The sequence below is a fragment of the Cnephaeus nilssonii genome (assembly GCF_951640355.1).
Source record: "Cnephaeus nilssonii genome assembly, chromosome: 14".
Lineage (NCBI taxonomy): Eukaryota > Metazoa > Chordata > Mammalia > Chiroptera > Vespertilionidae > Cnephaeus > Cnephaeus nilssonii.
The window spans coordinates 17329552-17342404 of NC_137085.1; the positions used below are offsets into that span (position 1 = coordinate 17329552).

Here is a 12853-nt window from a genome sequence, read left to right on the forward strand (position 1 = left end):
AGGTTCACCGTGTTCAGCAACGTATTAGGGGTCCATAACTTCATCCCGGTTTTCACGTGCTCTCTCTTCCATGGACATGCAGTCCCCATATCTTACGGGGGGAGAAGGGCTGATTTCTTCACTGCCATTCAGGTGAGCGAGGAATGAAACAAGGTTATTGCTTTTAGACGATGTGGCTAACATTAAGCAGTAAGACCCAGAAACTCCTAGGATCCGGTACATAATTTTTCCTTAAGATACGTTCTCACCGTCCATTATTTATCAACACAATGGCCACCTGTGTACTCTGTGAAAGACTCTGGGATTGAAGAGGAGAGTGCTGTGTAGTTCCATTAAGGCTTCCAGTTCCATTAAAGCCTCCTTGGTATTAACACAGACATGAATAAATTAGGTAAGCACCTAGTCCATTAACTTTCTTCAAGGAGGCCTAATGAAATAAAGCTCACTCCCCTTCACCAGACCTTACCAAACTTCCCACATTTACCACCGCTCCCGATGGCAAGGCAAGGAAATTATGCAAGGAGAAAATGAAATGGAAGGTAAAGAAAAAGGAAGAAATGAAATATATGAGGCAATATAAAATGTCAATGTCCAGATTCCTAATTTCCTCCTTATTTGGGCTCCCTCCCGGTGATTTTGCTGTTCAATCCCTCTTAGCAATATAATATCATTCCACAAGGGATGGAATTGAAAAAATGGTAAAGAAATAAAATAGATCAGTTCAGGAAATAGTAGTATCATGTGAATTGACATGAAAAAAGGTATACCTACGGGAAAACTAATAATTCAAAACTGACTTTAAATAAATATTCAAGATGGGATTTCTCCTATTTCCCATGATGCCCTTAAAGCCCTGTTCTGAAAGCAAAGGCTTAACTAAGTACCTCCTTCTCCCATTCTAGGTTCAGAGAATATGTTACAAGGAGCTGTCCTCTCAAAGGACACATTTCAGTAGAAACTCCCACTGGGAAAGGAGGGATGGTTTAATGTGAGAAGAAGCTCTCTCTACCATCCCATGGGTCGCCGTCACAATTTGTACAGCAAGATCACACACGATAAGGGGCATCATGGTACCAGTGATTATTTACCACGGGATGTCATATATTTTAGACCCAGTGGCAAAAGGAAAATTATTTTCTTTTTCACGCAACACTTAGGAGAGGTTAATATCTTTCCTAGGTTTCCAGGGGGTATTCCTCCAGATTCTTTGTTTAAAACAATGGAAGCCCAGTCTAGCTGGCTTTCGGCAGAAAAGTAATTTAATAAAGGCCACACACACACACACACACACACACACACACACACACACACACACACACAGCATTTCCTGGACCACCACTAAGTCAGGCTTGGAGGTGTCTACAAATCATGCCCTGACCACACCACAGATGTGCATTGGTGGAGACGACCCAGCCACCAACACTCCAGCCTCAAACACTGGGCCTCAAACGCTGGAACTGCTGCTGGAATGCTGCTCCCGCTGCCTCTACAAACTGACTGTATTTGCCAAAACAGCCTCTTCCAGGTCCTTCTGCTTAGTCTGATGTGCCTCAGGGCACAGGACAGCCCTCACTGAAATGTGAGCTTGGAAAGCAAGTTCCTGGCCCTCCAATGGGGAAGTGCAGATGCACAAAGGCGGGAATTCTCCCACACAGGACGGGTTCCCAGATGAAATAACCATGTGCCCCAGAGTGTGGACCCTGCATTCCCCGGAGCACTGCTTCTCAACTCATGATGTAATAGAGATTTAAATTGATGAAAGATGTCCAGATTAAAAACCTCAAAAATTAACAGAATCTAAGCTAATGGGAGATAGCCAATAATTCTTCTAACGATGTATGTCTTCTTTACTCATTACAATTTGCTAATATTTGGGTTGAGCAGTATGACAGAACTGACGTGAAAAATGTTCATCCACCACCTGGTTAAAATATTGTAACTTTGTGAGTTTAGTTCTGAACAAAAGTAAGAATGATTTTCCAATAGGGGAAATGAATTTAAATGGCATCTGAGAAACTAAACAAAGTGGGACAATTTATCTTTGTTCCTGACTGACTCAAAGTATTTATTTAAAAAATATTATTCAAAGATACTCAGCATTTCTACAGTGACTTTCTCAAGCCTATACAACATCCACTTTAAAAGCACCCGATTCTGCTCTCCAAAAAGATCCCTCTTGCTGTTTGCAGGAATGATTCCCACCTCAGGAAATCACTAATCTGCTTTCTGTCTCTATAGATTTACCTTTTCTGAACATTTCATTTAGATGGAATCATATAACATGTGGCTTTTTTAAGTCTGGCTTCTTTCACTCAATATAATGTTTTCAGGATTCCACCACATTGTAACATGTATCCATACTTTACTCCTTTATATTGCTGAATAGTAGTCCATGGTATAGATATATCTTTTTGTTTATCCATTCACCAGCTGACAGATATTTGGATTGTTTCCAGTTTTTTACTATTATGAACACGGCTGCTGAGAAAATAAACATGCAAGTCTTTGCATGTTAAACACACACACACACACACACACACACACACACAAACAAAATAAAAATACCCGATTCTGCTTTCAGCTAGTTCTTTTAGAACCTCTCCTCCTTGCTTAGTTCCAAATAATGCTTTACATATTAACCTTGTAAGGTCCATCTGTACATATTTTTTAAAAATATATTTTTATTTATTTCAGAGAGGAATGGAGAGGGAGAGATAGAAACATCAACGATGATAGTGAATCATTGATTGGCTGCCTCCTGTACGCCCCCTACTGGAGATCGAGCCCACAACACAAGCATGTGCCCTTGACCAGAATCAAACCCAGACCCACACTCTTATCCATTGAGCCAAACTAGCTAGGGCCATCTGTACATATTTATTCACATATGTTTGGATGCGCTGGATTCTAATTTTTTTAAAAAAAAAAACACTACATTTAGAATGAAGACTATTTATAAATAAATGTACAAAAACAAATAAATAAAACATTTATAGTACAACTATTTACTATAAATATACAAAAACAAATAAGTAAAACTTTTACAGCACAAAGAATAATTTGGGCTCTGTGGAACAAGATAAATTATAAGTTGACTTTCTACCTCTTTTCCAATAGAAAAATGCCAGATATTTATCTGTCCCGTTGATGTTTCCAATCCAAACAGTGTTTCTCTAAAGCTAATAACATCTTAGCAATATAATATCCTTCCACAGAACAATGGATCAAAATATCAGGATTATTCCTTAAAAATTCCCATCACGTTCTTCATACTGTTTTTTCTTGAAGGTTCAATTCCAAGCTAAACTAATCTTTCCTTTGAGAGTAAAGCCAAATCATAGTTTATGATTATATATGTTATGTGCTATCCTTGGCCCTGTTTGCCTTTTATAGCTCTCATAAGATTACATTTTCTTGGTTGTTGTTTTTTTCCTCTCAATTTCATAGTTTTGGGACACTGATCCACTTTGTAAAATACAATTCTACTCTCCAATATAAATTGAGAACTCAGAAAATTCTGTCAGGCTAAGCCTCCGATTTTACAAAAAAAAAAAAAAAAAGAAAGAAAGAAAGAAAAAAAGGTGGTGGTGGTGAGAAACAAATAAATCAGACTCACAACTATTTAAGTAAAAAAGTACTACTTAATCATATCCTATATCTATTAAGAGTCAGATTTCCTAGTACTAAGACTTTCTCAACCTAATAAAGATAACATTGTGTCTAATGATATGAGGATCAGCAAAAAACCATATTGTTATTAAATGACTGAAGTAAAACAAACAAAAGGAAGGGAGGGACGGAGGAAGAGACAAGTCATGGAATTGGGAGAAAATATTTACAAATCATCTATCTGATGAGGGACTTATAATCAGAATGTATAAGCAGCTCTTACAACTCACCAATAGAAAGACAATCTAATTAGAAAATGGGCAAGGAATCTGAATATCTCAAAAGAAGATATGCAAATGGCCAATAACCACATGAAAAAAAGTTCAACAGCACTAGTCAGGAGGGCAGGGCAAAGCAAAACCACAATGAGAACAAAATAGAACAACTATATTTTTAACACAGAAAATAACCAGTATTGGTGAACATGTGGAGGAATAGGAACCTTTTAGACTGCTGGTGAGACTGTAAAATGGTGGGGTCGCTTTGGGAAACAGTTTGGCAGCTCCTCAGAAACACAGAGTTACCATATAACCCAGCAATTCCACTTCTAGGTAGTTGCCCAAGTGAGATGAAAATATATGTCCACACAAAATCTTGTGCACAAATGTTATTAATAGCATTATTCACAATAGCCAAAAAATGGAAACAACCTAAATGTCCATCAACTGATAAAGAAAAAAAAAAAGATGGTATCATCCACACAATGAAATACTGTTTGGCATAAAAAGAAAATAAATGCTGACATATGCTACAACATAGATTAATCTTTTAAAAAATTATGCTAAGTGCACATAAGCATAACCAGTGGACACAGACACCAGGGGGGTGAGGGCATGAGCGGAGGGGGGGGCAATGGAGGGATAAGGACACATATGTGATACCTTAATCAATAAAGGAAGAAAAAAAGGGGGGGGGGAAATTATGCTAAGTGCAAGAAGGCCATATCAAGAGATTACATAATGACTCCATTTATATGAAATGTGCAAAACAGGCAAATCCATAGAGACAGAAAAGTTAGTGGTTGACAGTAGCTTGGAGGAAGGAAACATTGTCTGCTAGTGGGTATGGGATTAGTTAGCGGTGATGGGTGCACAAGTCTGTGAGTATACCAAAAACCACTGAATTGTATACTTTAAAAGAGCGAATTTTATAGTATATAAATTATAGCTCAAGAAAGCTATTATTTTAAAATGAAAGAAAAATAAACAAAAGCATAATTTTGAATCAAGATACAAATATTTTCAATGGTATATTTTATTATACCATGACTGTGTTAAAAAAAAAATCATACATCAAAGGTTTCCTTTGGGGATCTTAAAGTTGACACTAACATTGGGAAAGCTTTTTGTAAAGCAACTTAATTCTAGTAAGTTATAGGATAAAGGCACAGGTACCTCAGGCTTCTAGGAAGCTTTTCACAAAATACATGACTTTCTTGAGAGGGACTAAAATGAAACCAAAATGTGCCACAAATTTCTGCTCTCTCTATCCTTTGCATGTCTGTTCATCCTTCTCCATGTTTCTAATTCTGGTCCATTAGATTTGAAGCATGAACCTCAAAGCATGACATCCAAACCCTCTTCATATAATAACAACCCAGATTAAGTAAGTACTGAATGTTAAAATTAGAGAAATGAGATGTTCGAATTACAGATAATTATTTCCCTCTCCTCTCAATCCATTCCTGGTAGACCCCATGTATTACAGAAATGCAAGCTATCTGGTTCTTTTAAATTTTGAGAGAGGAGATCAAATACTTGAGAAATGCTTGTCTTTAAAAAAAAAAAAAAAAAAAAAAACTTGTTTTAAACTGCCACATCAACTAAAATAAATAGAAATGCCCAGTTGGTTCAGACAAATAAATAACAATGGTAAAGCATTAGGTCTATTGTCATTATATGCCTAACCCAACATCATTTTGACTTCAAACAGCAACCAAATACCTTGGTACTAATAGGACAGCATACATTTCTTTTTTAAAAAAATAACTACATAAAAATTCAACTTAAGATCAGATACAAACCTTAAATCTAGCCACGTGTTTTCAACAGCACAATCCTACGGCTGTTCTCTCAGTCCCGAGATACATCAACTGGATGGATGGCCTTAATTCAGAATTTCCTTTATAGCATCACCTAGATATAACACATTTCACTATTTCTATCTTTCTGAGACTATTAAAGGCCCAAATTCTACCCAACGGGGCCTCTGGCTTTAGAAGTGCCGACGGCGCAGAATTCTCTGATGTACGTGGATGAGGGACTCACTGTCACCTCACATGCCATACCTGGTATGCACTGTGCCATGGCCTCGGTGGTTATGGTTGGAGCGACTTGGGGCTGTTGCTGACTGGAGCTCACTTCTGGCTCTGTGTTAACCGAAGGAGAAAGGGCTACCTCGCAGGAGGAGACCTGGCTGGGCAGATGGGGCAGGAACTCTTCGGAAGCCACTTGCTCATCCTGTCCAGGCAGCTGCAGGGCAGACAAAGGGATGCTGATCTGTTTGTTAGGATGGGATGTGCTCACAGGCACCTGCATGGCCACTTGCTGGTTGGTGCCATGGGTACCAGAGGGTCCTCTGTTTGGTGAAGCCAGAGATGCCCTGGTGGTCTTCTGGACGATTGGTCTGGACATCACAGAGGGGGACGCAGACACACAATGTGTATCTAGCTCTGTGCCGATGGCAGATGATACATGGGGGATTAGCTTAGCAGACCCTACACAAGAGGGGCCAGCATGAGTCTGAGGCTTGGGTTTTGCCATCTGTGTCAACGATAGGGCTGGTCCATCGACTCCTCCAGTCAGCTCTGCGTTGGCCACAATGTAATAATCTTCAGGCATCTCTTGTTTGATCTTCTTGATGATGACATCGTTGCTGCATTCATCAACCATCTGAGCCTGGGAGCTTGAATGGAGAGAAGACGGGAGTATTCCAGGCCTTTTTCGAGCAATGCTTTGAGGCCTTTGGGTTTGGGGTTCAAAGTCACTATCCTCATCTGTAACAGAAGACTCACACACCATGTCAAACAGGGTGTTTTCATCTTCGTATTCTTCGACAGCTTCATCCAGTTCAGAGGGCTCACTGCAGTAGGAGAAGTCACAAGAGTCTCTGGTCCGACTACAGTCCAGCTTCGCTTTCACTGGTCTCCCAGGGTACCTTTCAACTGGGCTAGTCTGTGTCTCGGAGGGCACTCCAATTATACTGGGACTGTCCGAGTTAAAGCTTCTGTTATCCTGGAAGCAGACCCTCTCTTGGGAGCCGGCTCTGCAGGTCGCTGTCAGTGGCCAGTGGTAAGCATGGCCAGCACTACAGCCCCACATGGCTGTCAGGTTCCCATGAGAACCTTCCGAGAGCAAGTGTTTCAGGTTAGGGATGAGGCTGCAAATAGTCCCATGGCTGTGGGCCCAGCTGACCAATTTGGACAGATTCTCAGAAGAGGTATGAAGGCAATCCTCCATGTTACAGGATCAGCAGTGTCTTTCCTAAGGGAAATAATCAAAACAAGAAGCCATTATTACCCAAGATATTCCCATACGTCCATTACTTCCATTTCCTTGAACTGTGGTCATCGTGTAGCATAAAAAAAAGAAATGTACTTCAAAACGGCGTCTAGTTAGCCCTGGCTGATGTGGCTCAGCTGGTTGGAGCATCGTCCTATACACCAAAAGGTGTTGGGTCCAATTCCCAGTCAGGGCACATGCGCAGGTTTCAGGTTCAATCCCCAGTTGGGGCGCATACAGGAGGCAACTCATGGATGTTTCTCTTTCTCTATTTTCTTCTCTCTCTCTCTCTCTCTCTCTCTCACCCCCCCCCCTCTTTTTCTCTCTAAAATCAATTAAAAAGACTGTTATCTAGTTAATATCACTTCATAGGGACAGTAAAATGGTGATGAACCACAAACCCTATCTAAGGTGCTGGAGAAGGAAAGAAGGAAGGAGATTTTCCTTATTTTTAAATTAGTAATCCCCAAATCACCCATGCTGACAGCTTCTTGGCAATCATCTCTGTATTATAAGATATTTGAACATTAAGCACTACTGTTTCATGAAGTCATGGGGGGGGTGGTTATCATCAATTTCTGATTTTTAAACCTCTCATGCTAAAAGTGATTGCCTCTTATAATGACCCTGCCTGACACCAGCCTGGTTCCCATGGACTGGCGATCTATTTTTACACTTGCATGTACATTAAGCCTGTAAACACTAAGGATGGATTACTTTGAACACGATGAAAGCAGGCTAGGCATTAGAAACAAGGAACTATAAAGGCTTAAGCCCAAAGATCCTTAATCCTCTGTCAGGGTACCAAACTTTTTGAAAGTTCAAAATATGACAACTTAAAGAAGCATGTTCCAGGAGTTTCATGAGGAACAATCACTCACTTCAGGACCTGAGTGAGTGGTGAGCTAAATTCTCTAACAGATTATTGAGCAAACACGCACTGCTCCGACAAATAAAGCACAAAAGTCCTTATTACCCAGATGCTCATTAACTATGACCCTATAATCATGAGATTGTGAAGGGAAACAAAAGCTGACATATTCAAAAATATTCACCAATAAGCTGACCAGTCTCCTCCACTCAAACTCCTCCTGCCCCCTGGCCCCCGACCCCCCACCAAATACTAGTGTCTATTCCTGCGAACTTGTTTATGTCACTCTCTCCTTCTGATTTTTGGATGCTGCAAACACCTGAGCACATAAAAGTAGGATGAATGTAAACTGAAACTAAAAGTGCTTCCAAAAATGCAGGATTTAAAGAAGTTGCTTTAAAATGCTAGAGAACTATGTTAATGATGTGTAAAAGCCATTTTAACAAATTAATGTCTGATAGACTTAGACTACTAAGCAAATGTGGTGGATTCTCAAAGATTAATGAGGCTTCAATAAATACTTGTGGCCCAGCCGGTGTGGCTCAGTGGTTGAGTGCCAACCTATGAACCAGGAGGTCACGGTTCAATTCCAGGTCAGAGCATATGCCTGGGTTGTGGGCTCGATCCCGTGTGGGGTGTGCAGGAGGCAGCCAATCAATGATTTTTATCATTGATGTTTCTCTCTCTCCCTCTCCTTTCCTCTCTGAAATAAAAATAATATATATTTTAAAAATAATAAATACCTGTGGACTGACTGAATTAGTAAAATCAGGCTATACAGAGTAATGAGGAAAAACAACATTGAGTAAAGCAAGAAAGCTGGGAAGTTCAGAGTGTACAGAGAACAGCAAACACTTTCATTTGCTTGAAAATAGAGTAGGTCAAGGAAAGTAGCCAGATATGAGTTATGAAAAACAGGTTGCAAGAGCACGGAGAGTTACAAAGGTCAAGCTAAAGAACTGTACTGGGAAGGAGAAATCAGGGGACGGAACAGATGACGTTTGTTACAGTCCCATCCACGTCCACCATTCATGAGGTTATATATTATCAAGCAGGAAATTACATATTAGCCGGGCAAAAATGAGGCAGCACATCCTTTGATGTTTCTTTGGTCAACTGTTGTCCTAACTGTCCTCTGCATGTTGAAAGCCAGTGTGCAGGGGGAAAAAGCCAGAGAACAGTGTGTGGAAATGTGTAAGCTGTGGAGCTTGCCATACATGTAAAGAAATTGATCATTTCCATAAACCGTGACTCTCTACACTGGTGGAATATGTGTCCAACTTTAAATATGCTAAACTGGGACTCACTAGCTATGAGCTACAAGGCCCTTCACCAATATTTATGTATTTATTTATGTATTCAACACCAATAACTGAACATCAGTCCTCAATTACTGTCATTAATAGGTTCTGCAGGTTTAAGCAAAATGATGTATAGTGAAACAAATTTTACTTTAGGCTAATTGATAGAAATAAGAGTTAAGTTCCTGCCGAAACCGGTTTGGCTCGGTGGATAGAGCATCGGTCTGCGGACTGAAGGGTCCCAGGTTCGATTCCGGTCAAGGGCATGTACATTGGTTGCGGGCACATCCCCGGTAGGGGGTGTGCAGGAGGCAGCTGGTGGATGTTTCTCTCTCCTCGATGTTTCTAATTCTCTATCCCTCTCCCTTCCTCTCTGTAAAAAATCAATAAAATATATTTTAAAAAAATAAAAATAAAAAGAGTTAAGTTCCTACAGCATCTCATTGTCATAATGGAACATTATTCAGTACAACCTGCTCTATTCTGTTCCAAGCACTGCACTCAGAGCCAGAGATACAGCATTAAATAAGACAGATGTGATCCCCATTCCCACCGAGTTTAAAGTCTAGCTGGAAATGCCTACAATTAAACAAGCAATTATAAAAGCGTGTGGCATGACTGACGAAGTAATTGGGACTTCAGGTTCTTGATCTAAAAAATAAAGGGGTTGGATGGTGGCCTCTAAGGATTCTCTAAGATCTAACATTCACTCAAGTCGAATAATACAGAAAAATTTTAAAACTTTATAGGTTGCGAGACATTTTCCTCCACTTTATAGTAAAGAAGGCCACAGATAAGAAAAGGACTAAGAAATAAATGTAGATACTATGGAAATGTGGGAAGGAGGATTTTAGTGCACAAATATTGGGTACACAGAGGAAAATAAAACATCTTTATTAAGACAATAGAGACACAGACAAGGATTCACATCTACCACCTTTAACTAGTTAATAGGCAAAATAGCAACACAAACATCATTGGGAAAATATAAATATTGTAGGAAAATCTACATTCCAGTGACTTGATATAACAGCTGAAATCTCTTACAAATATTATAAGCATCCATAATAAGGTATTTTCATGATAGACATTTCATATACTTATTCATTATAAAAGATTAAGTATCTTCTATGTACAATAAACTGTATTAGATGCTGTAGCATAGTAATTTTAAGTCAGAAATGGGTACTGATTTTGAGACGTTCACAGTTTAGTGGTAAAATTAACGAAGGAGTGAAGCATTTTACAGAATTCTTTGTGCAAACATAAGAAAATTAGTATCACATGCAAAACATCATATAACCAAGGTGTTCACAAGAAATGGCCCACTCAGTACCTATTTACACTTAATATTAATTGTTTACTCAGACTTGTATGTGAAGTAGATGGTTCTTTCTTTTTCTTTTTCTTTTTTTAAATATATTTTATTGATTTTTCACAGAGAGAAAGGGCGAGGGATAGAGAGCTAGAAACATCGATGAGAGAGATACATCGACCAGCTGCCTCCTGCACACCCCCCACCGGGGATGTCCCCGCAACCAATGTACATGCCCTTGACCGGAATCGAACCTGGGACCTTTCAGTCCGCAGACCAACGCTCTATCCACTGAGCCAAACCGGTTTCAGCTCTTTTTTAAAATTTTTATGGATTTTATTGGGGTGACATTGGTTAATAAAATTATATAGGTTTCAGGTGGACAATTCTATAATTCATTATCCGTACATTGTATTGTGTGTTCACCACCCAAAGTCAAGTGTCCTTCAGTTACCATTTATCTCCTCTTCCCCCTCTTCTACTCCCCCCCACCCCTTTTCCCTCTGGTCATCACCACACTATTGTTTGTCTATGAGTTGTTATTTTGCTTAGTCCCTTCACTTTTTTCACACAGCCTTCCAACACCCCTCCCCTCTAACAGCTGTCAGTCTATTCTCTGTATCTATGAGTCTGTTTCTATTTTGTTTGTTTAGCTTACTTTGTTCATTAGATTCGGCAGATAAGTGAAATCACATGGTATTTGTCTCTCTCTGACTGGCTTATTTCACTTAGCATAGTACTTTCCAGGTCCATCCATGCTGTCATAAAAGGCAAGATTTCCTTCTTTTTTACAGCCGAATAGTATTCTATAGTGTACATGTACCACAGCTTTTTTATCCACTCCTCTACCGATAGAAGAAAGGACCCAGATCCCTCCACGGCCTGGAAAGCCTATTCTGAACTGACCCAATTCCAACTTTTCCCTTCTATATCTAAACTAAAAGCTATTAATAAATATTACATAGCAGCCTTTTTAGTTATATTCATATTTAGTTATTTTATATTTTACTGCTAAAACTTCCTTTTTAATCAGTATATTTGTCTTAAACGCAGAGCAGATGTGCTGCCTAATACTATAATTGATAATCCTTTCATCAAGTAAGTCTTTGAAGAAATGAGTGTGGGTGTCCACAAAAAGCACAAAAATATAAATAGAAGTCTTATTCCTAATAGCCCCAAACTGGAACCAACCCAAAATCAGAAGAATGGATTAAAAATTTGCTGTATAGTCATCCATGGACAGCAATAAAAAAAGAATATACTAATGATACATACAACGATAATGAATAAACTTCAAAAATATTATGCTCAGTGAAAGAAGCCAGGCACATCAGAATATTTATTGTACATTCCATGTATATGAATTTCAAGTCCAGGCAAAACTAGTCAGAATTGTGGTTATCCTTAGAGGGTTAAGGAGCACAGGGTGATGAAATTGATTTACATTTTATTGGTGTTCATATGGTATATACATACGTAAGAATTTATCGATCTATATACTTTAAAGATTTGTGCATTTTACTGCATGTAAATTATATATTTAAAAAAAAACACACTCAAAGTATAGAGGCAGTAAAGTGGAGTCTGGTTTCCAAATGTAGGTGGTCCAACCCCAGAAATCACTCTTTTACTACACACTATACAGTCTCAAGAATGTAAACCCAAGGGAGATGAACAGGAACTTGAAATAACAATGTCTGGCTGAATCCACTGCCTGACATACCAGTCTCATTTACTTGAGTATTTTGCTCCTTGGATGTCATGCAGTGTCATCATGTCTAACAGGTACTATCATTTCCTTAGTGTCATTAATCGATCCTCTCTGAGTATTCAGAAAGCCCAGCAGTTTCAATATCCTCTCTTTCTTGTCTTGGTTTTCCCAGAACAGATGCTGTAATAATGGTTCTTCTCATGTTGAGAGAGTGGACTTCAAATTAATCTGCCAAAATTTATTCACTAGGAGACTATTTGTAAATAGATCAATTCACTGATTATACCAAATTTATACTTCATGTACTGAAGATTTCAATAAAATTTTAGTATTTGCTTCATAGCAGCATTTTAAGAACTATTTAATTTGTAAAAAGCAAAGATTTGTAGAATAGTTTAAGTTTTCTTATGAATATATTCGTCATGAATATATTCAATAAATGTGAATATATTCTTTATGATGATTATATTCATGAATATATCCTCC

At 38.8% G+C, this 12853-nt stretch overlaps 1 protein-coding gene across 2 annotated transcripts in view; it reads right to left on the bottom strand.

Moving 5' to 3' along the window:
• KIAA1958 overlaps window positions 1-12853 on the bottom strand; it is a 100400-nt gene that overhangs the window by 56010 nt on the left and 31537 nt on the right. For both annotated transcript variants that reach the window (XM_079789800.1, XM_079789801.1), the window contains exon 2: window positions 5957-7151. In XM_079789800.1, the coding sequence (XP_079645926.1) occupies window positions 5957-7127 (1171 nt within the window). In that variant the 5' untranslated portion in view covers window positions 7128-7151. The remainder of the gene's footprint in view (window positions 1-5956; window positions 7152-12853) is intronic.